The 23,924-nt window shown below is 42.8% G+C and overlaps 1 protein-coding gene and 2 non-coding genes across 4 annotated transcripts; all 3 read left to right on the top strand.

Moving 5' to 3' along the window:
- The first annotated feature begins 6,745 nt into the window (after positions 1-6,745).
- Positions 6,746-12,117, top strand: RPS3A (ribosomal protein S3A). Of its 2 annotated transcripts, none has more exons than XM_052654379.1 (6): positions 6,746-6,854; positions 7,563-7,666; positions 8,036-8,223; positions 10,271-10,479; positions 10,970-11,079; positions 11,308-12,117. In XM_052654379.1, exons 1-6 carry the CDS (start codon positions 6,793-6,795, stop codon positions 11,427-11,429), a joined length of 795 nt encoding a protein of 264 aa, XP_052510339.1. In that variant the 5' UTR covers positions 6,746-6,792; the 3' UTR covers positions 11,430-12,117. The 2 variants fall into 2 exon arrangements, with proteins under 2 accessions (XP_052510339.1, XP_052510340.1); XM_052654380.1 differs by having other exon boundaries at positions 6,800-6,928.
- Positions 9,542-9,604, top strand: LOC128062697 (small nucleolar RNA SNORD73). The gene has a single exon (XR_008200847.1). It is a non-coding gene; the product is annotated as a small nucleolar RNA SNORD73 (small nucleolar RNA).
- On the top strand, positions 10,711-10,779 carry LOC128062696 (small nucleolar RNA SNORD73). The gene has a single exon (XR_008200846.1). It is a non-coding gene; the product is annotated as a small nucleolar RNA SNORD73 (small nucleolar RNA).
- Positions 12,118-23,924: the final 11,807 nt, after the last annotated feature.

Here is a 23,924-nt window from a genome sequence, read left to right as displayed (position 1 = left end):
GAGAGTAAGAAACCCTTCCTCAGTGATCAACGCAAAGAAATAGAGGCAAAGAATAGAGTGGGAAAGACTAGAGATCTAGGAGATGGTGAAGGACAGGGAAGCCTGATGTGCTGCAGTCCACGGGGTTGCAGAGAGTCAGACATAACTAAGTGACTGAAAACAGCAACAAGTTACCCCCTTACAGTGTAAGGGCAGTGACTTCAATTCCCACTTAGAACCAGCAATAATGGCTGCACGGGTATCAGAAAAAACGTGAGTGTGCCTGGGACGTGTGCTGCTTCTGTGACAGCAATGGCGATAAGGAGTCCAATTCGATTGTACGGCTGCACCTCTGTCACGACGCTGCACCACCATGTGCAGACGTGAAGTCAGCTTTCCTTCCTAATTCTCTTGCTTCCCTCCCTGGACAAGCTCCTTCTTCCCATCTGTTCCCAAGAAACCACCTGGCTGAGTGCGCTCCAAGGAGAGCAGCACTTGACCTTTCAACAAGGTTAAGGGCAGGGAGGGGCTCGGTGAGCGCGCAGCTGAGAAAAAGACAGCACCTCTGACATTCATTTTGGAGCGAGGGAAAGAGGAAAGGAGAGTTAGCAGTTACTCAGTGCCTACTACGTGCCTGTGCTAGGCTTCCAATGTACACTGTGTCATTTAAACTTCTCAGTAACCGCACGATTCAGGTATTGTTCCCACTCAGTCGGTGAGAAAATAGACTCTAATACAAAGTCCCGGGCCACGTGGCAAAGCAATGGTTTGAAACCAGGTCTGGCTTCAAAATCCATGTTCTTTCAGTTATATCCTGAGGCCTTTAAACTTGTTAAAACTGTCTTTTCTTGTTTTCAAATACATTATCTCCTCCATATAACTCTAAAGAGCATCTGGTTACCTTAAGAAATTTTCCAGACCTTACTGTGTTCGACATGACCAATGAAATATTCTGCAGCACTTGGAGAATTCAGCTGATCTTTTGTCACAGGGCAATGAAAGGTGCCAGTTGGCAACAAGATAAGGAGCTTAAGCCAGAACGCAAATTAGCATACTACTTCCTCAAGAGACGAGCTCTACCGTGGAAAAACACCCTCACCTGAACAATGTGTTCAGTGACAGGATTGATTTTATTCTCTTTGCCAACTGATCATAGTTTGTTGACCTGTACTGTTCTGATCACTGTGCTCCGGGAGAAAATAGAGTGCATTTTCATAATTCCATCTGGAACACCTCTACAATGAGAACTCATTACTCCATTTTCACTTTGTAAATAGAAAAGAAAGAGAAAAGCGAAGTTTCAAAAGAAAATGTGTAGTCTGATATCAAGTAAAAATATTAATCAGGATTCATCATTGAGTCATTCATCCATTCATTCAAGACTAATATACAAAGAGAGATATTTAGGACAGTCTCTGCCTTCTTCCCAGCAGGGAATGAGGTAGTGAAAGTAACATGGCTTGCCAGGCTTCTCACTTCATGGAATTCTCCAGGCAAGAATTCTGGAGTGGTAGGAAAGCACCAATCAAAAAAAAAAAAAATCATTACAGTGAAATGTGATTATCTCTGATTTCCTCTTTTTCTTCCCACGTCAATTAATCAGCATATTCTTTAGGCTCTCATTTCAAAACATAACCAGAATTTTCACTTCATCCTTCTACCCAGGGCAACTGCACTCACTTGAAGCCCAGAGGACGCCGTCTGCATTTTAGTCTCCTTGAATGGGGTCCTGCCACAACAGCTCTCCACCCTGCGCACTTCCTCCTCTGTCCCCCTGCGTGGAGCTCCTGCCGTCTCCTTGAACGTCTCCTGCTCACCACACAGCGCTCTCCACGCAGCAGCCAGTGTCACTCTGCTACTCAAAGGCCTCCGATGGTTTCTCATCCCACACAGGAAAACATCAGGTCCTTACTGTGGCCTGCAAGCCCCACCTTATCTGAAGTAGGCAACAAGGTCATTTTCTAAATATGACAGGGGATAGGCTGAGTTGGGGATGGGAACAGCATTGTCAGCGACTGGAATAGTCACACTTTGAGAGGAAGGGGAAGGGTTGTTGACAGGGAAAAGGTTTGTCAGGGGCCCAAGACTCAACTGAGATCATTGATTTCTAATAGTTCCAGTGTGAAATGTGCAGTTTTCTCTAACCACTCCATGAGGGTAGGGGTCATTGTAAGGGTGTGGAAAAATGCACGGTACTTTCTGCTGCAACCCAAACTCTTCCAACACTTAAAACAACAAACATTTATTATTTCTCACGATTCTACGTGTCAGCTGGGTGGGTCTTCTATTCTGGGCGAGCTCATTTGGACTACATGGTCTAGGATGGCCTTTTTAAAAAACACCTAATGGTCAGTAGCCAGGTTGTTCTGGAAAGACCTCAGCTGGGCCTTGTTATTTCCCCTTTAAATCACGGCTCCTCTCCAGCAGGCTAGATCAGGCTTCTTCAGGAAGTGAGCTCAGTGTTCTGAAGAGCAGAGAGAGTGAGTCCACGTGTGCCAGCCTCTTTTAAGTCATTGCCCAACTTGCTAATGTTCCTTGGTGAAAGCAAGTCACAATATCAAGCCCAGAGTCAGGGTGAGAGGGGACAACACATAGTCATAGATAGAGGCAGGAGTGAAAAAATAGGGGCAAATACTACCATGAAGGGTAAATTGCACACTGAAGTAGGTTTAGGGTTTTCTGGGCAGGGTCACAGAGGGCTAGGGCTTTGAGGAAGTACAGAGTTTTGGTGAAAAAGTATGTTGTTCACATGAAACAATCATGAGCTGCAGCTAAAAAGAAAAGGAAATGAGATAGGGGTGTTTACAGATTGGGAGAAAACGATGTTACAATTCTGGAACCCATTCGAACATGGTCAGGGGAGACATTCCCACACCAACAAAAAACTCTTGGCCACCAGCTGGGTATCCTAAATTTAACTTGATTCACAATTGGAAAGGTTAACGGCTCAGTCTTACAAGACTCCCAACACCCCTTCAGATGCCAATCACAATTATGCTCACTGGGTTTAAATCTGACATTGAAGATGTCTGAAAGAATAAGGAACAACAAAGGGATATAAATTGAACACATGAAGCATAATGTTATAAAGCAATGTAACCTCAATAGAAAATAAAGTTTAAAGACGTGACATAGGGCTTCTCTAGTGCTCCAGAGGTTAAAAATCCGCCTTGCAATGCAAGGGACACCAGTTTGATCTCTGGCATGGGACGATCCCACATGCCGCAGAGCAACTTATCCTGTGCACAACCGCCAAGCTCACGTGCCTAGGGTCTGTGCTCTGCAACGAGAAGCCACCTCAAGAGAAGCCTGCACACCGCAAGAAAGAAGAGGGCCCACGAACCACAACTAGAGAAAGTCCGGGGCAGCAACAAAGTCCCACCACAGCCAAAAAACAAAAGAAAGAAAGAAATCTTTAAAATAAATAAGTGACATAAGCTGAAAAAAAGCACTTTTTATTTCAGAAATAAAAAACATAGCAATCAAACTTCAAACAAAATCACTGGATGGATTTAACAGATTAGTCAAAGACGGAAAGAGAAAAAAGCAATATTGACACCTTACTGTTGCTGTTCAGCTGCTAAGTCGTGTCCAACTCTTTGCAAACTCATGGACTCCAGCACACAAGTCTTCCCTGTCCTTCACTATCTCCCAGTTTGCTCACACTCATATCTATTGAGTTGGTGACTCCATCCAACCATCTCGTCTTCTCTTGCCTTCTTCTCCTTCTGCCCTCAATCTTTCCCAGCATCAGGGTCTTTTCCAATGAGTCAGCTCTTGACTTCAGGTAGCCAAAGTATTGGAGCTTCAGCACCAGTCCTTACAATGAAAATTCAGGATTTATTTCCTTTAGGATTGACTGATTTGAACTCCTTGCAGTCCAAAGGACTCTCAAGAGTCTTCTCCAGCACCAGAATTCAAAAATAGCAATTCTTCAGTGCTCAGCCTTCTTTATGGCCCCATTCTTATATCTGTACTAGTTGAGACTTTACTAGGTTTGCTATATTGACAATTTTTGTTCCATTGTATTCCATCTCAATTTTGAAATTCCTAGACAGTTGAGACCCAATAAACTGATTCACACCTCTCATGCTATCTTTTAATGGATATATTTTAATTAAAACTGATGATTGCACCATACAAGACAACAGTGTTAGAGAAATACAATTTTTAAAAAGCTTTCATTACAAGGCAAAGTTGAGGACTGAAATTTGTACCTCTGACAAATCCCTCAGGTGCTGGTGTCTCCAGAATAAACTAGACGCAGCTGACTTCATTAATGACTCCCCTGGGACTCTTGCACTCTTGGGCAGAAAGAGGAATCAGTCTAGGAAAAAAGCAAGTTCAATTTTTATTCTGACTTGGGGGTTGATAAAATTTTCCATTGGGAAATTTTTAAACCAGCGAAGTGTCACCTATGAAGTAAACTTAGTCAACGCAACTGTCAAATATAGAATTAATGGTTTATTATACTCAGTACCATATTTGGAAGGACTCACTGATTTCCACTGATCACTAGTAGTCTTGAATCTGTGATGAGACAAGAAAAATAAGGTCTGTAGACTTTTTCATAAAGCTAATTTAGAGTATGGGTTCTTTATGAATTTTTAGAGGGTTTTCTTTTTATTTGGGGGGTCAAAATATAATTTTTAAGTGAAATGAGGCTGATAGAAAATGACAGTTGTTTTTCGCTTTGTTTCACAGACTGGTGAAAATTTTAAATTGTTGTTGATTCCCCAAATTATTTTGAAAATCTAGATTGATCCTCAAAGTTCAAAAGACTGGGACCATCACCAATGTTGTCTACTATTATTTATTCATCCAACAAATATTATGAGGGCCCACTATGTGCTAAAAAATGGCCACAAATAAGAAGACGATTGCACTGCATGCCCTCCTGCTTACAGTAAGAAAGGGACACGTTCACCAGTAGTTACTAACAAGTAGTGTGAGTTCTTCTGGGAACAGATATGAGGGAAGGCTTGTTGTCTGGGGAATTAATCTCTTAGTGAAAGAAGAAGTGAACCTGAGCTGCTCGAAAATGAGGGTTCCCTGGTGGCTCAGGGGTAAAGAATCTACCTGCCACGAAGGAGAAGCAGGTCCCTGGGTTGGAAAGATCCCCTGGGCAAGGAAATGGCAACGCACTCCAGTATTCTTGCCCTAGAGCATCCTGGCAGGCTACAATGCCTGGAGTCACAAAGAGTTGGACACGATTTCGTGACTGAGCATGTTCACACGCCTTGAAAATGCACAGGTATTTGATGGGGGAAAAGGAATGGAGGCAAGAGAAATCTTACTGCAAGGAATTTTAAATAGTTCTAGATGTCCAGAGCTGGGGTATCCACTAAAGACTAAGATAGGGTGAGAATGAAAACAGAGGTAAGTCAAGATAAAAGAGGTTTTGTAGGTTCAGCTAAGGACTTTTTCAACCCTAACAGTAAAGAGCCCGCTTGCCAATGCAGGAGACTTAAGAGTTGTGGGTTTGATCCCTGGGTCGGGAAAAGCCCCTGGAGGAGGGCATAGCAACCCATTTCATTACTCTTGCCTGAAGAATCCCATAGACAGAGGAGCCTGGTGGGCTACAATCTACAGGGTCCCAAAGAGTCAGACACGACTGAATCGACTTAACACACCCACAAGGACTTTAAAAGAAATAATTGTGATAAAAACAATATAAAAGTTATCATTTTAACCATATTTGAGTGTACAGTTCAGTAGTGTTAGGTATGTCATCCTGCTGTGAATTAAGCAGGCTAGGCTTGGCGATTTAGGAAGACTGTTTTAGAAAGTAAGGGTCACAGGAGGTAAGGGATGTCGGCTAGAAGGACTGAAAGAGATTAAAGGACTTGAAGGCTTGTGGGAGTCATGTGACTCCAGCCAGGTTTCTCGCTTGGTAGCAGAGATTTTTGCCAGAGGGGAACTCAACATACCACTGGCGGAGTACCAAGCCTACATGGGCCAGCTTTTCAGGGACTCATTACACATTGGAAGCTAGCAGACCACATCTAGCCAGGAGGAATTTCCTTATCCCCTGCAACTGAAATAAACTTTTCTCGAAAAATCAAGGTATCTGGAAACACTGCAACCATAGTCCCTCAGGAAAACAATGAGAACTCACTCCACTGAAACAGAAAAAACTCCCCTCCCCCCTCAAAAAAAACCCATGGCCCCCCAAACACCTTTTTATCAAAGTATAAGAAATTTATAGAGAAGTACAGATGCTCACAAGGCGAACGTATTCCATTAACCAACCAGCAGCTTTCAACAATAAGCAAAACATAACCAGTATCTTCGATGTTACACTTATTTAATCTTAATCCTACGAGGTAGATCACACTACCGCCTCCATCTCAAATACAAGGAAGTACAGACAAGCTAGTGTAAGAACCTAGGACCTGCTGTCTAACCCCGAATGCCACGGGCTTGGGGTTTGAGAAGAAACAGGCTTGAAAGTGACACGGTGAGTTTAGCTTTGAACGACGCTGAGTGGGAGTCCGCTTCCTAGGAACCCTACTTCCGGACTCCAGAGCCTCGGGAACCATCATTACCAGGAGCCCGCACCTCACTTTACCAGCGCCAGCACTTCCGGAGCTCGGCCTCTCAACTAGCGGCCGCGGCATTCTGCACAGCCTCCACACACATGAGGGCGCTGTCGCAGGCACAGTCGGACGCTTGCCTCTCTCTGTTGTCGCGATAATTCTTGAGGCCGGAAGAGCGTAATGTCGAAGGTCACGTAGACAGCGCGTCCCGCCCCGCACGCCTAAGTTCTCGCGCGAATTGCACTTCCGCCCTTTTGGCTCTCTGAGCGGCACCATGGCGGTCGGCAAGAACAAGCGCCTTACGAAAGGAGGCAAAAAGGGAGCCAAGAAGAAAGTGTAAGTGGCAACTGTCGCGGCCTCCGCTTTGGGGGATCCCTACTGGAGTCGGCGAGTGGTTTCTGAGCCGCAGAGTAAGCCGGATGGCGAGGATTCTAACTGGATTGCGATGGCCGTGCGTAGTTGGTAAACTGCGAACCGCGGCCCGGCGGAGGCCGGTGCTGCTTTGAGGCGGGCTGTTTTTCCCCTGGCCTTCTGGGCCTAACGCGCGCCCCTTTTGAGTCAGATTTCTGTCGCGAGTTGGACAGGAGTTGTGGGATCATGGGCTTCGTAAATTCCACGGATAATACCTCTCTAAGATCTGGAGATGTGAAAGACACTTGTGTGGTTCACTCAGGACCCCGCGTCTCTCCGCTGCTTGGGCGAGGTGGAAGCTGGAAGTTTCCAGTAAGCTAGCACGAGGTCCTAAAGTGTGCGGGTTACCAGTGTTGTGTCTTCACGAAACAGTAAAAGTGAAGAGACGTTGCTTGACGGAGGCAGTGTTGGTATGGTGGAAGGACCGGTGGTGTGGGGAGAGGGTCTATGTTCGTGGCATAATTAATTGACTGGAGTGCCAGGTCTGCACAAGGACCTGGTGAGAAGAGCTAGATTACGTGTGCGTCCCTCACCTCACTGAGAGGAATTTAGTTAGCCGTTTAAAGTAGTTAGAATGAGGAAGGTTCAAAACAATTACGTGATTTTAAAACTTAAGCATGTTTTTAAATACAGGGTTGACCCATTTTCTAAAAAAGATTGGTATGATGTGAAAGCACCAGCCATGTTCAATATAAGGAATATTGGGAAAACATTGGTCACGAGAACTCAAGGAACCAGTGAGTATCTTATTCTCCGTTTGTGTTTTTCTTCCTTTGAGACATGCGTGTATCTTGGTCTACTATCCGTTCTGTGGTGTGATATTTAAGGAAATGTTAGCTTTTGATTGCGACTTTGGCCCCACTGGGGACTGTTTGTCCTAAGGTGGTTGTGGAAGCAGGATGGTACTTTTTAAGAATTACCAGTAAAACGTGCGTGGTTAGTTTTGAGCTTCTAATAAGCACTGTCAGTAAGTTATTGGTGACCATATGGATTTGGTTAACAAAAGTTAAGGTCTTTATAATTTTCATAATGCTTGAACATTAACTTAGCTGGCTTGGCTTTGTTTACGTTGTTCCTGACATTAACAATTGATTCTTGTTTTATAGAAATTGCATCTGATGGCCTCAAAGGTCGTGTTTTTGAAGTGAGTCTTGCTGATCTGCAGAATGATGAAGTAGCATTTAGAAAATTCAAGCTAATTACTGAGGATGTTCAGGGCAAAAACTGCCTGACTAACTTTCATGGTATGGATCTTACCCGTGACAAAATGTGCTCCATGGTCAAAAAATGGCAGGTGAGAAGAACATGCATGTTGCTGTAATGTGCACGGCTAAAGATAGCATGATTTAATGTCAGGAAGGAGTGTGTTCATTTGAAGTTTAGATTTCTTTGTTTATATTTCAAGTCTGTGATATTTTCTTGCTATTGAGTGTGGACTTTTGAACTTGAGCAACAGCAGTGGTGGTGGTGTTTAGTTACTCAGTTGTCCCCAAACTCTTTTTGTGACCCCATGGACTATAGCTGGAAAAGCTCCTGTCCATGGGATTTCCCAGGCAAGAATACTGAAATGGGTAGCCATTTCTTTCTCCAGGGGATCCTCCCAACCAGAGATGCAACCTGTGTCTCCTGCACCGCAGGTGGATTCTTCACCAGTAAGCCACCCAGGAAGCCCTTAAACTGAGTTCAGGATTTAATATTGGATTATCATCAAAGTTTTTTTTGCTGCATGAATTAGCACAGGTTTGCATGAATTAGTACAGGTTTGCAGTTTAGGCTTTGCCTGTCCTCAGAACACCTTTGAACTTCAAAATCTTGTGACTTTTATCATGAAAAGGGGCTATTGGGTTAGTTTTGTCTATTGTACAGTTCAGTAGGAGAGGCAGAGCCTCTGGAGTGAGACTGGAATTTTGTTTCCTTTTCCCAGTTACAGTCTCTGAAAAGTAACTTTTTAGTTTAGTTCAGTCCATTCCAGTCGCTAGGTGCTGCCCAACTCTGTCCAACTCTTTGACCCCGTGGACTGCAGCACGCCAGACTTCCCTGTCCATCACCAACTCCTGGAGCTTGCTCTAACTCATGTCCATTGAGTCAGTGATGCCATCCAACCATCTCATCGTTTGCTGTCCCCTTTTTTTCCAATAAGTCAGTTCTTCACATCAGGTGGCCAAAGTGTTAGAGTTTCAGCTTCAACATCAGTCCTTCCAAATGAATATTCAGGATTGATTTCCTTTAGGATGGACTGGTTGGATTTCCTTGCAGTCCAGAGGACTCTCAAGAGTTTTCCCCAACACCACAGTTTAAAAGCATCAATTCTTTGGTGTTCATCCTTTGTGGTCCAGCTCTCACATCCATACATGACTACTGGAAAAACCATAGCTGTAACTAGACGGACCTTTATTGCTATAAAAAGTAACTTACAGCTTGCTAAGCCTTGTTTTTTTTAAAATCTGTAAAATGTAGGTAAGAACATTAGCTCATGGAATCAGGATAAAAGATCCATGTAAACATGCTTTGTACAGAACTTATTAACAGAAAGCATTTGCTACAAGTTAGTTTTAACTACAGGAAATAATGATATTGTTTCAGATACCATTTGGGAATGTTTTATGTGTGGGAATGATGACAAAATGTTTCGGTCCCAAATGACATAATGATTATAGTGTTACATTTCTGACATTCCCCTAAGGTTTTAATAGTATTTCTGTAAGTATTTCTGTAAGGTTTTTCACTATGATTGCATTATATTGGTTTTTTGAAAGTAAAGCATAAAATTTAGAAAAAGCAAAGAGGGCAAATCTTCCTGAATTTAGGTAGTGTTAAGACTATGGATTTTTTAAAATTATGTTTTAGCCGTGAAATGGAATATTTAATTCTTATTGTGGCTTTGGTTTGGAACATAAACGACATTTTAAAATATATGTTTGGTGTTATTACATTAGATGTCAGTATTGTAGAGTCTCCTAGAACCCATTTTTTGTTCACTTGCAGAGTTAAGAAATTGATTGGGGGAGGAGCAGATTGTTAAAGGCTAGCATGTGTATGTAAAAGAGGGGGTTCTTTGCAGATAGTGATAATGAGGCTAAAGAACCTACCTGGAGGAGATGGGGAATACAGCCGAGAGGACTCATTGTTTAAATTAGATATGGAGGATAGTAAGAATTCAAGATAACTGTTGGTAAGCTCACTTCAAGGACATTAACTCTATAAATTAAATAGCCCATTTATATTATACTTGATATTGTGTAATGAATACTTGACCTTCCACTTTTTTAAAATTGGAATTTGAGGGATAAAAATTGATAACTTTCAGACTGGTGTAACTGACAGTGTCATTTTTTCACTAGACCATGATTGAAGCTCACGTTGACGTCAAGACTACCGATGGTTACTTGCTTCGTCTGTTCTGTGTGGGTTTTACTAAAAAGCGCAACAATCAGATTCGGAAGACCTCTTACGCCCAGCACCAGCAGGTGCGCCAGATCCGCAAGAAGATGATGGAGATCATGACCCGAGAGGTGCAGACCAACGACCTGAAAGAGGTGGTCAATAAACTGTAAGTGCTTTCCTTACAATACAACCCTCAGATAAGGAAAAGCGCGTGAGACAAGGTGTGGTCAGAACTGTGTTCAAATGATCTGAAACTGTCTCGCTGCATCTCTTGAAAACGTGTTAAGTGTTGAGTAAATGTTACTTGATGGTTTCGCATTTGGGCATTTAGTGAGACTTGAAGCTCAGGACTCATCTTTGCCTTAGAAAATACAAACCTTTTGTAATTAAGTATGGGAATAAATGATGACAAATGTTTCGGTCCCATATGATGTCCGATGATAAAACTTAACATTTTTCTGATGTTCCCATGCAGTTGCTTAGACCTGTGTTTGGAAAAGGTGTATAACGCTTGGATTCAGAAGGGCTGATTTTGCTATTAAGTAGCTGTATAGTTCAAATTATTTAACCGCTTATGAAGGGCAATAACAGAACGAGGATGATTGTGGATTAAATGAAGTGTAGGTTTATTCTAACTTACCATTTCTGGTTTGCAGGATTCCAGATAGCATTGGAAAAGACATAGAAAAGGCTTGCCAATCTATTTATCCACTCCATGATGTCTTCGTTAGAAAAGTAAAAATGCTGAAGAAGCCCAAATTTGAATGTAAGTGAAGTCACAGGATTTCTGAAAGAAAATTGTGTAGAAAAGTAGTTTGTGTAGAAAAGGTTGTGTTTTTTGTGTGTAGAAAAAATTGTGTAGAAAAGTGTTGTTTTTTTTGAGGTCAGGTGTTGATTTGTTTTCTCCTGTCTTCCTTGTATAGTATTATGGAGTACTGATAACATGTTTCAAGATATGGTAGACTGTAACTAACAATTTTTCTCTTCTCTTTAGTGGGAAAACTCATGGAGCTACATGGTGAAGGTAGTAGTTCTGGAAAAGCTACGGGGGATGAGACAGGTGCTAAAGTTGAACGAGCTGATGGATACGAGCCACCAGTCCAAGAATCGGTTTAAAATGCAGACTCTTAATGGTGACAAATAAAAGATCTTATTTGTGGTATTTTTTTCCTGAACATTCTTTTTAAATAACCTGACAGCTTATTTAAGATGTTCTGATTTGTGGTGAAGTTTTCTTACCTTTTGTGTATATTTTATTTAGTTACTAAGTAGCCAAGAAAGGGTAAGATCTATTTTAAGCAGGAATGGTCTGGAAGTATTATAGATGGTGAAGAAAAGGAAACCCTTTCTTTACATGGTTGAAGTTTTGAAAGCAAAAGTCACTCACTTGTATCTGACTCTTTGGCAAGAATACTGGAGTAGGTTGTCACAGCCTTTCGGGGTAACCCCAACCCGGGGACTGAGCCCAGGTCTCCTGCACTGGAGGCAGAGTCTTACCATCTGAGCCACCAGGGAAGCCAAGGTGGTTCTCAGATCTCTGAAAGGCGTGTTAAAACACTGCAGGGCCTGCCCCCAGAAGTTCTGATGATGTAGATCCAGGGTGAAGTCTGCAAGTTGGCAGTTGGCAAATTTTCAGGAGACGCTGGTGACAGGAGCCACACTTGGTGAACCACTGTCCTAAACCGTGCAGTGGGAAGAAGAGAGCTTATTGCCGTCTAGGTTTCTGTGGGTTTGTCTTTTAAAAATATAAATACTGTCTTGTGTTCTCTAGAGGTAAATCCCCCCTGAAAACCTTAATGGTCAAGCTGAAGTTGGCTAGATAAGTAGAGAAGCTGGCTATTGGTCTCTATTAAGGGGGCATTTGTCTGCTATCCAGTGTTTACTAGTCACTCACCCTTTCTGTTCTATACCTTCTCTGCTCAAGTCTCTAATTTTTTGTTCTCAGTTCAGCTGATGGCCTTGGGAGTAAGAACCTCAGAATTTGCTGTTACTTCTACCCTGCCTCATGCTGGGAAAGACAGGGCGAAAAGGAGAAAGGGGGTGGCAGATGAGATAGACACCATCACTGACTCAATGGACATGAATCTGCAAACTCTTAAGGATAGAGATGCTTGGCGTGCTGCAGTCTGTGGGGTCGCAGAGTCAGACACAGAAGCATCAGATTCTACCGTTCTTGGCTCCATCAGTTGTCACCTTTTTTGTTACTCCTCTGCCAGTCTCAGCATAGAAGCAAGTCCTCTGCCCTTCCACATACATCCCTATTCAAGCTTATAGCAAAGCTTGCAAGAGTAGCCATATTTCTTGCATGTAATTTTATTTTTCTTGCTTGAATCTATCGCAGTTGGGCTTTTTTCTCTTTCACACTTTTTTTTACACCCCACTTTTAAGGAAGCTGTTGCTGTTAGAATTAACATGTCATTGCTAAGCCAGTGGTTCATCCTTACCTTTCATTTTACTTCTGTAACAGTGATAATTGACAGCTGATTTTCTTCTGTGTTTCTTAACTATATTCTGGAATTGGACCTCAGAGTTTTCCAAATAGTGTTGCTAGCTACTATTTGCTAGTTTGTTTCAGGCCTCAGTGTTGAGCCCTAGTCCTTTGTTTACCAATATTCTTTCTAAAAATAGTCTTACTCAATTTCTTGGTTTTAAATAAACTGACTCAGAATTTTACTTATAGTCTGGACCTTTTTTGAACTCCAGGTTTGTCCCTCCAACTCCCAGTTTAATGTCGATAGGCATTTAACATGTCTAAAATTGTGTTCCTGAACAACTTCACCCATCCTATTTTACTTTTTACAATTTATAAAAGTAAAATACTTGGCTGCATCGGGTCTTAGTTATGGCGTGCAGGCTCAGTAATCGAGGTGCGTGGACTTAGTTGCACCATGGCATGTGGGATCCTAGTTTACCAACCAGGATCGAGCCCAGGTTGCCTGCATTGCACAGAGGATTCTTAACCACTGAAATACCAGGGAAGTCCCTCCATCCTGTTTTAGACAGAAGTCCTCTAGTCATCTTTGATGATTCACAGTTCATTCAAAAGAAATCTGGCAGTCCAGTGGTTAGGCCTCTGCTTTCAGTACCAAGGATACAAGTTTTTAATGAAGAAACTGGAAAAATTGTCTACCCATCTGTTTGTCATGAAGTGATGGAACCAGTTGCCATGATCTTTGTATTTTGCATGTTGAGTTTTAAGCTAGTATTTTCACTCTTCTTCACTTTCATCAAGAGGCTCTTTAGTTCCTCTTTGCTTTCTGCCATTAGGGTGGTGTCATCTACATATCTGAGGGTATTGATAATACTCCCGGGAATGTTGATTCCAGCTTGTGCTTCTTCCAGCCTGGGATGTCACACAATGTACTCTGCATAGAAGTTAAGTAAGCAGGGTGACGATATACAGCCTTGACGTACTCCTTTCCCAATTTGGAACCAGTCTTGTTCCATGTCTGTTTCTAACTTGACCTGCATACTACAGGTTTCTCAGGAGACAGGTAAGGTGGTCTGGTGTTCCCGTCTCTTGAAGAGTTTTCCAGTTTGTTGTGATCCATACAGTCAAAGGCTTTAGCGTAGTCAGTGAAGCAGAAATTGTGATGTTTTTCTGGAATAGTCTTGCTTTTTCTATGATCCAATGGATGTTGGTAATTTGATCTCTGGTTCCTCTGCCTTTTCTAAAACCAGCTTGAACATCTGGAAGTTCACGGTTCACATACTGTTGAAGCCTGGCTTGGAGAATTTTGAGCATTACTTCACTAGCGTGTGCAATTGTGTAGTAGTTTGAACAGTCTTTGGCATTGCCCTTTGGGATTGGAATGAAAACTGACCTTTTCCAGTCCTGTGGCCACTGCTGAGTTTTTCATAATTTGTTGGCATATGGAGTGCAGCACTTTCACAGCATCATCTTTCAGGATTTGAAACAGCTCAGGTGGAATTCCATTGCCTCCACTAGTTTTATTCCTTGTGATGCTTCCTAAGGCCCACTTGATTTCTTCTCACTCCAGGATGTCTGGCTCTAGGTGAGTGATCACCCCATCGTGGTTATCTGGGTCATACAGGTTTTTTTGTACAGTTCTGTGTACTCTTGCCACCTTGTAAATCTCTTCTGCTCTGTCAGGTCCAGACCGTTTCTGTCGTTTATTGTGCTCCTCTTTGCATGAAATGTTCCCTTGGTGTCTAATTTTCTTGAAGAGATCTCTAGTCTTACATTGTTTTCCTCTATTTCTTTGCATTGTTCACTTAGGAAGACTGTTGACTCTAATCCCTTGAAAATATTTGTCACTTGCACTGTATAATCTGAGGGATTTGATTTAGGTCATACCTGAAGGGTCTAGTGGTTTTCCCTGCTTTCTTCAATTTAAGTCTGAATTTTGCAATAAGGAATTCATGGTCTGAGTCAGTCAGGTCCTGGTCTTGCTCTGACTATAGAGCTTCTCCATCTTCGACTGCAAAGAATATAATCAATCTGATTTCAGTAATGACCATCTGGTGATGTCCATGTGTAGAGTCATCTCTTGGGTTGTTGGAAGAGGATGTTTGCTATGACCATGCATGCATTCTCTTGGCAAAACTCTCTGCCAAGAGGGTTAGCCCTTGCCCTGCTTCATTTTGTACTCCAAGGCCAAACTTGCTTGTTACTCCAGGTTATCTCTTGACTTCCTACTTTTGCATTCTAGTCCCCTATGATGAAAAGGACAGGTTTTCAGTGTTAGTTCTAGAAGGTGGTGTAGGCATAGAACCTTCAGCTTCTTTGGCGTTATTGGTTGGGACATAGACTTGAATTACTGTGACATCGAATGGTTTGCCTTGGAAACAAAGATTCTGTTGTTTTAGAAATTGCACCCAAGTACTGCATTTCGGATTCCTCACTTAAATGGCCCTCAAACGTGTGCTTTTACCTCTTTATCAGTAGATCCTGCTGATACATTCATTCTATTAAAAACCCTGTCCTTTAGTCCTTTCCCTGTTGTTTTTCTATAGTTTTTAAACTTCTGGCTACTAGGAAAATTCCATGTGGACAGCTTTTTTGGGGGGAGGAAGGAGTCGTCTGGCTCACTGCTACACTTCCCAGTGCTTTGAAGTTCAGTATTTGAATAAAGGAATGAATGGCATTCCCTTACTGAAGAAGCACATGTTTTCAGTAGGAAACAGTTGTAGATTTGGGTCTGAAGTGACAGGTGCTTCCTTTCCAAGGTAGAAGTTAGGAGTTGAGTCTATAGACTGATCATTCAAGGTGGGGACCAGGAATGGAGAAGTGGTGGCTTGCTGCTGCATGCTGGACATCATCCAGTAAGATATGGCCAGCGAAGCTCCAGTTTGCTACATCTCTTGAGTAGGGCTTGGCATGGTTCTCATTTAGAAGGGTTCATGTGAAAACGCTTCCAAAAATAATGTTTTTTAAAAAATGGTTTGGTCTGATAATGTGTTTTAAGTTACCTTCCCATAGGTCACCATGAATGTGGTTAACATCCATATAATAAAAAGGAAAGACTATAAGGGGTGATTGTAAGTTTCCCACTTAGTATCATATATGTGATATGTATATATTAACAAATGGCCTTTCTCTACTTGATTGTACCTAGAACTGTTTTGTAACCAGGGATATACATTTTGAATCTTCAAAAAGGAGTTACTGAAGACCTTTATGTCAGGGCATGACGGAAATAGCAAAACTAACTCTTGATTTGAAACTGGCTTTTGCTTTAATGTGTACAGTTGAGCAGCACCGTTAACTTGAGAGCAGGAAAGACTGCCAGGGGAGTATGCTAGATTATTGGACTGAGCCTAATTATACAAGTTCTTAAATGCAGAAGTTTGAGGCAGAAGTGGTTGTAACACAGTGGGAGGACTGCCCAGTGTTGCTCCATCCTCTGAGGATGGAGAAAGGGCCATGAGCCAAGGAAAGAGAATGGCTTGTCACAGTTGGGAAAGGCAAGGAGGTTCTCAGTGGCACACTGGCTGAGGGAATATCCCACCGTTATCCCACATGGCATGCATAAACCTCAAAATACCACCACCACCAACTCAGCAGTTTCAAACCTTCCTAGCACACGGCCCACCACATCTATAGTGCTGTGTAAACACTGCTTGCACACATGGCCAGAGCTTTTCCCTCAGCCCTTACATGGTCTCAGTGCTACAGGGGTATGTTCGTAGTGCCCACTTTCAATCCTTAAGCTGACTGCTCTATAGTTTTTTAGTTGAAGGTGCTTTTTTGCTTGATTGCTCAGGAAGTTCATTTTCGGAGTTCTTGTATGTTGATACAGTTATCGTTTGCTTTATACCTGAAAGTCACTTGTATTGGATCTAAAATCCTCAGCTTACTCTGAGCATCTTAATTATATTACTTCTATTTTCTTCTGGCATAAAGCATTGCTAATGCAAATCTGATGATAATTTTCTTTCCCTTGCAAGTCACTTTCTGGTTTTGGCTAAAAGCCCGAATAATTTCTTGTTTATTCAAAGTCAAAATAATTTTATAAAATATTTGGTAATAGTCTGATAGAACAGTCTCAGGTATGCAGCATAGGCGTACCTTGGAGATACTGTGAATTTGGTTCAAGACCACCTCAATAAAGTGAGCAATACGACAGAGTGAGTCTCAGGAATGTTTTGGTTTCCCAGTGCATGTAAAAGTTACATCATCTGTTAAGTGTACAATAGCACTGTCTTTAAAAAAAATGCATACATTAATTTAAAAATACTTTATTGCTAAAAAATGCTGAACATCATATGAATCTTTAGTGATTCACAGTCTTAGTGGTAGAGGGTTTGAAGTACTGCAAGAATTGCCAAAGTAATACAGGTAGGAAATGAGCAAATGTTGGAAAAATGGCACTGGTTAAACTGCTTGACACAAAGTGCAGTCAAACTGAATGGTTTATCTACACTCTATAGTTTCAACAAGAATAATTTTTTTAGTATAATACAGTAGTTGTTATCATTTCTCTTGTTTTGTTTTGTTTTTTAACAGGACTTTGTCTATGATCTTCTGGCAGCTGTTGTCTCTTAACCATCCACGCTCTGTGTTTTTGTGTGTTGGGCTGTATTTCTGTAAGACAAGGGTTGGCTAATTACTCCCCATGGTATAGATATGGCCAGTTGCTGTTTTTGAATAGCCTACAAGCTAAGAATGGCCTTTCAGTTTTTAATATGGCTGAAAATATTTCACTGTGTGGGAGCATGATGTGAAATTCAGATTCCAGCATCCATAAGTAGCGTTTTGTTGGAACCCAGTCACGTTCTTGCCTTCCTGAGTCAGCTGCTGCATATTGCAGTTCAGCGGCAGAGCTGAGGACATGCAGCGGAGCATGCGTGGTACTCCTCAGTTTGCAGTCTGCTGCAATTGCAGTGATTGACTTATAACTCCACAGTTTGAGTGCCACACCTATCACGTATAAGAAAAACTCTTCAAAGATGGCAGTATACAAAATCTCAATTACAAATCAATAGTAACAGGTGAATCAATTTTTTTTTCTTGCATGTACAGATGGACCTTTATTTAAAATAGTACTTCATATAAAAGGGACAACCATCAAGTGTTCAAATTGTGAAGAAATAGTTGGAAACCTGGGCTGCAAGCTGCCAGGTGAATTGCTTTTTAATGATGGAGGATCACTGACTGAACCCTAATTAGGTGGGCTGTTATACCCCACCATAAAGAAGGATCTGTATTACAGAAAAAGCTACTCAATGAGCATCATAGTCGGACTTCGTTAACAGAAGTTTTAGAGATTCGTTTCCTCTCCTAATGCTTACATAGGAAGGAAGTGAAAGTCACTCAGTTAACTGGTTAACACTAATACCCCTAAACATGAGGTTGACTGCCTGAAAGGAGGCCTGACTTCTTGATGGATGCTCTTATCCATCCGTCAAGAGACCTACCTGGTCAGGTAAAAACAGTGTTCTCTGGGATGTGTCGGGCTCAGAAACTCTTGGAAAATTGTTTCCCACCCTAGTATCTGAAGCATAGCTGCTGCTTCAAAGGGATCCTCACTTCAGAGTCCCTTGACTACCTGGACCTGAGTCACGGTAGCTCAGCTAAGTTAAAAGGTAGTGGTATGCACTGTGCTGCTGTGGGTGTTTAGCACCAGCTCTGCAGAGGCAAAGAGAATGTGGTCCGTGCTCAGCAGATCTGGTCGTGCAGAGTCCTGTGCTGACTGGGGCTTTTGCTCATGGCATACTCAATCTGGCTTCAGAGCAATTAAAACACCCCTCTTCAAGGCTGTATGTTGTGGGAACAAGTTGTGGTTCCTGGTTGGACAGAGTTACTCAGGTAGTGAAGTGAAAGTCGCTCAGTCATGTCCAACTCTGCGACCTCATGCATTATAAACAGTCCACGGAGTTCTCCAGAATACTGGAGTGGGTAGCCTTTCCCTTCTCCAGGGGATCTTCCCAACTCAGGGGTCAAACCCAGGTCTCCTGCATTACGGGCAAATTCTTTACCAGCTGAGCCACCAGGGAAGCCCTACTCAGGTAATGTCTGCAAAGGGCCAGTTCTCTGACAGGACCCAGTAACACCAGCCCTGACTGCCCTCGTACACGGCTGCACGTCCACTGTCACGGGCTGTGCATCCTCGTGCACGACAGGCTCGTGACTCCTGCCAGGTTGGTCGGTGTGTCTTGAGGGGGTTGGGGCCATATCACACAGGCTGACTACTGACAGGCTGCACCAGTCCTTTGGCCACCTTTCCAGGCAGCTGCTGGTGCCTCGGCACTACTGAGGCATTTTTAGGTTACAGTGTTGCTGTCTCAGTCCAATCAGCTGACTGGCCACACAGCTGCAGCACTTGAAACTAAAATGCCATATGGATCATGTGCTTAGTTTTCTGGACCACTTACAATCTCACTAAGAGGCACTTTTTGTTGCAAAGGCCATCTGGCAAATTTGACATTTAACAAACAGCTCCCTGCTCTCCATGGATAGCTTAGCATTAGTTCAGTTCAGTTCAGTTGCTCAGTTATGTCCAACTCTTTGTAACCCCATGAATCACAGCACGCCAGGCCTCCCTGTCCATCACCCACTCCTGGAGTTCACTTAAACTCCTGTCCATTGAGTCGGTGATGCCATCCAGCCATCTCATCCTCTGTCGTCCCCTTTTCCTCCTGCCCCCAATCCCTCCCAGCATCAGTCTTTTCCAATGAGTCAACTCTTCGCATGAGGTGGCCGAAGTACAGGAGTTTCAGCTTTAGCATCATTCCTTCCAATGAACACCCAGGGCTGATCTCCTTTAGAATGGACTGGTTCGATCTCCTTGCAGTCCAAGGGACTCTCAAGAGTCTTCTCCAACACCACAGTTCAAAAGCATCAATTCTTCGGCACTCAGCTGTCTTCACAGTCCAACTCTCACATCCATACATGACCACTGGAAAATACATAGCCTTGACTAGATGGACCTTTGTTGGCAAAGTAATGTCTCTGCTTTTCAATAAGCTATCTAGGTGGGTCATAACTTTTCTTTCAAGGAGTAAGCGTCTTTTAATTTCATGGCTGCAATCACCATCTGCAGTGATTTTGGAGCCTAAAAAAGTCTGACACTGTTTCCACTGTTTCCCCATCCATTTCCCATGAAGTGATGGTACCAGATGTCATGATCTTCGTTTTCTAAATGTTGAGCTTTAAGCCAACTTTTTCACTCTCCACTTTCACTCTCCTCAAGAGGCTTTTTAGTTCCTCTTCACTTTCTGCCATAAGGGTGGTGTCATCTGCATATCTGAGGTTATTGATATTTCTCCCGGCAATCTTGATTCCAGCTTGTGCTTCATCCAGCCCAGCGTTTCTCATGATGTACTCTGCATAGAAGTTAAATAAGCAGGGTGACAATATACAGCCTCAATGTACTCCTTTTCCTATTTGGAACCAGTCTGTTGTTCCATGTCCCGTTCTAACTGTTGCTTCCTGACCTGCATATAGGTTTCTCAAGAGGCAGGTCAGGTGGTCTGGTATTCCCATCTCTTTCAGAATTTTCCACAGTTTATTTTGATCCACACAGTCAAAGGCTTTGGCATAGTTAATAAAGCAGAAATAGATGTTTTTCTGTAACTCTCTGGCTTTTTCGATGATCCAGTGTATGTTGGCAATTTGATCTCTGGTTCTGCTGCCTTTTCTAACTCTAGAAACCTCTAGAAGTTCACGGTTCACGTATTGCTGAAGCCTGGCTTGGAGAATTTTGAGCATTACTTTACTAGCGTGTGAGATGAGTGCAATTGTGCGGTAGTTCGCACATTCTTTGGCATTGCCTTTCTTTGGGACTGGAGTGAAAACTGACCTTTTCCAGTCCTGTGGCCACTGCTGAGTTTTCCACATTTGCTGGCATATTGAGTGCAGCACTTTCACAGCATCATCTTTCAGGATTTGAAAGAGCTCAACTGGAATTCCATCACCTCCACTAGCTTTGTTCGTAGTGATGCTTTCTAAGGCCCACTTGACTTCACATGCCAGGATGTCTGGCTCTAGGTGAGTGATCACACCATCATGATTATCTTGGTCGTGAAGATCTTTTTTGTACAGTTCTTCTGTGTATTCTTGCCACCTCTTCTTAGTATCTTCTGCTTCTGTTAGGTCCATACCATTTCTGTCCTTTATCGAGCCCATCTTTGCATGAAATTGTTCCCTTGGTATCTCTAAGCTTAGCATAGCTAAGCATTATAAAGCTTTTTGACTACTCCCCTCCTCCAGCTCTACATACCTGACTGGGTCACAGACTATGACAATGCCCCTAAAAGGATCATCTCATCTTGGTTGCCTCCTGGGTGATAATCAGAAAGTCTGGGTGAAAGTACCTGGAGAAAATATGAAATTATAGGTACAGATTTTGTGGCAGTGGAGGGAAGACAACAACCTTGACACCTGGGAAGAAAACGAGGGAGAAGAGGGGAGTAATTAATGCACTATGGTCTGGAGATCATCATTTCTCAACTGTGGGCCTACTGATATTTCAGGCTGGATAATTCATAGTTGTGAGGGACTGTCCTGTGCTGTGTGGGGTGTTTAGCAGTACTGCTGGCCCCTACCCACTAGATGCCAGGAGCATCTTACCCAATTTGTGACAGAAATGTTTTCGGACACTGTCAAATGTCCTGTGGGACAAAATTTCCCACAGTTGAGAACCACTACCCTTGATCCAGGGCTTCCCTGATAGTTCAGTTGGTAAACAATCCGCCTGCAATGTGGGAGATCCCGGTGTGATTCCTGAGTCGGGAAGATGCCCTGGAAAAGGGATAGGCCGCCCACTCCAGCATTCTGGCCTGGAGAATTCCATGGACAGTCTATGGGGCTGCAAAGAGTCGGACATGACTGAGCACTTTCACTCGCTCACCCTGGATCCACAACTGCTATCTGGATCAAGTGGCTTGCGTGCCTGCTCAGTTGCCAGGTCATGTCTGACTCTTTGTGACCCCATGGACGGTAGCCTGCCAGGCTCCTCTGTCCATGGGATTTACCAGGGAAAAATACTGGAGTCGCTTGCCATTTCCTTCTCCAGGGGATCTTCCTGACCCAGGGATCGAACACACATCTCCTGGATCTCCTGCATTGCAAGCAGATTCTTTACCCACTGAACCGCCTGGGATCAAGGGGCAGTTGCAGCTAACAATCTGACTTGCCACTGGGCTTGTCATAAACAGGAAAATTAATATAGACATAGTTGTCCTGTGCCTGGTGCCATCAACAGTAGCTCCCAACTGCAAACATGTACAGATGTACCCGGAATAACACTATCTTGATTAAATCTGGCTGATCACATGCTTTTTTACAATGGAAATATTTAATATTACATTTTCTTTGGGAAAATGTCTATTCAGATCCTCTGCCCATTTAAAAGGTATTACATAGTGATTTGATATTTGCATATATTATGAAATTACCACAATAAGTTACTATCCCCCCAAAGTTATTACAATATTGACCATATCCCTTATGCCGTATATTACATTGGTTTATCTGCTTTATAACTGGAGGTTTGTACCCTTTAATCTCCTTCACCTATTCTGCTCCACCCCTTCTGGGAAACCACAGAAAAGTAGTTTGTGTCTGTAATTCTCTGTGGTTTGTTTCTTATATTCCACTTAAAAGTAAAACCGTATGTTTCTCTCTCTCTCTGATTTATTTCACTTAGCATAATACCCTCTAGATCCATCCATGTTGCCACAAATAGCAAGATTATTTAGTCTAATATTCCACTATATATAATGTCTAATATTCCACTACACACACACACACACACACACACACACACACACACACACATCTTCTTTATCAGTCCTCTATTGTAAAAATGCTGCAATGAACACTGGTACACATATCTTTTCAAACTCATAAATACCTGGATTATACAGCAGTTCTGTTTTCAAATTCTTCAGGAAACTTCATACTGTGTTCATAGTGGCTGAACCTACCGACAATCCTACCAGCAATGTATGAGGGTTTCCTTTTCTCCACATTCCCAAAACCTATTTGTCTTTTTGATGAAAGCCATTCTGATAGGTGTGAGGTGTGGTTTTGATTCCCTAACAGCGTTTCATGAGAAACGCTGGGCTGGATGAAGCACAAGCTGGAATCAAGATTGCCGGAGAAATATCAATAACCTCAGACATGCAGATGACACCACTCTCATGGCAGAAAGTGAAGAGGAGCTAAAGAGCCTCTTGATGAAAGTGAATGAGGAGAGTGAAAAAGTTGGCTCAAAGCTCAACATTCAGAAAACTAAGATCATGGCATTCGGTCCCATCACTTCATGGCAAATAGATGGAGAAACAATGGAAACAGTGACAGACTTTGTTTTGGGGGCTCCAAATCACTGCAGATGGTGACTGCAGCCATGAAATTAAAAGATGCTTACTCCTTGGAAGGAAAGTTATGACCAACCTAGACAGCATATTAAAAAGCAGAGACATTGCTTTGCCAACAAAGGTCCCATCTAGTCAAGGCTATTGTTTTTCCAGTGATCATGTATGGATGTGAGAGTTGTACTATAAAGAAAGCTGAGCACTGAAGAATTGATGCTTTTGAACTGTGGTGTTGGAGAAGACTCTTGAGAGTCCCTTAGACTGCAAGGAGATCCACCCAGTCCATCCTAAAGGAGATTGGTCCTGGGTGTTCATTGGAAGCACTGATGCTAAAGCTGAAATTCCAATACTTTGGCCACCTGATGCAAAGAGCTGACTCATTTGAGAAGACCCTGATGCTGGGAAAGATTGAGGGTAGGAGGAGAAGGGGACAGAGGATGAGATGGTTGGATGGCATCACCGACTTGATGGACATGAGTTTGGGTAAACTCCGGGAGTTGGTGATGGACAGGGAGGCCTGGTGTGCTGTAGTCCATGTAGTTGCAAAGAGTTGGACACAACTGAGCAACTCAACTGAACAATTAGTGATGCTGAGCAACTTTGCATGTGTCTGTTGGCCATCTGTATGTCTTCTTTGGGAAAATGTCTATTCAGATCCTCTGCCCATTTAAAAGTTGGCTTATTTGCTTGATGTGTTGTATGAGTTCTGTATATATTTTGAATGCGGTTGTTCATCAGTAGCTATGTCGTGTCCAACTCTTCGCAACCCCATGGTCACATGCCAGGCTTCCCTGTCCTCCACTATCAACTGGAGTTTGCTTAAGTTCA

This window comes from Budorcas taxicolor, chromosome 17, assembly GCF_023091745.1.
Source record: "Budorcas taxicolor isolate Tak-1 chromosome 17, Takin1.1, whole genome shotgun sequence".
Taxonomy (NCBI): Eukaryota; Metazoa; Chordata; class Mammalia; order Artiodactyla; family Bovidae; genus Budorcas; species Budorcas taxicolor.
Note: the sequence above shows the minus strand (reverse complement) of the source record. Positions and strands in the feature narration are given on the sequence as shown.

What these genes read in the sequence shown, in the direction of transcription:
- RPS3A (XM_052654379.1), top strand. Translation starts at nt 6,793, where the DNA reads ATGGCGGTCGGCAAGAACAAGCGCCTTACGAAAGGAGGCAAAAAGGGA. An exon ending in CCATGGTCAAAAAATGGCAG is followed by an intron (nt 8,224 to 10,270) that starts GTGAGAAGAACA and finishes TTTTTTCACTAG; the next exon opens with ACCATGATTGAAGCTCACGT. An exon ending in AAAGAGGTGGTCAATAAACT is followed by an intron (nt 10,480 to 10,969) that starts GTAAGTGCTTTC and finishes TCTGGTTTGCAG; the next exon opens with GATTCCAGATAGCATTGGAA.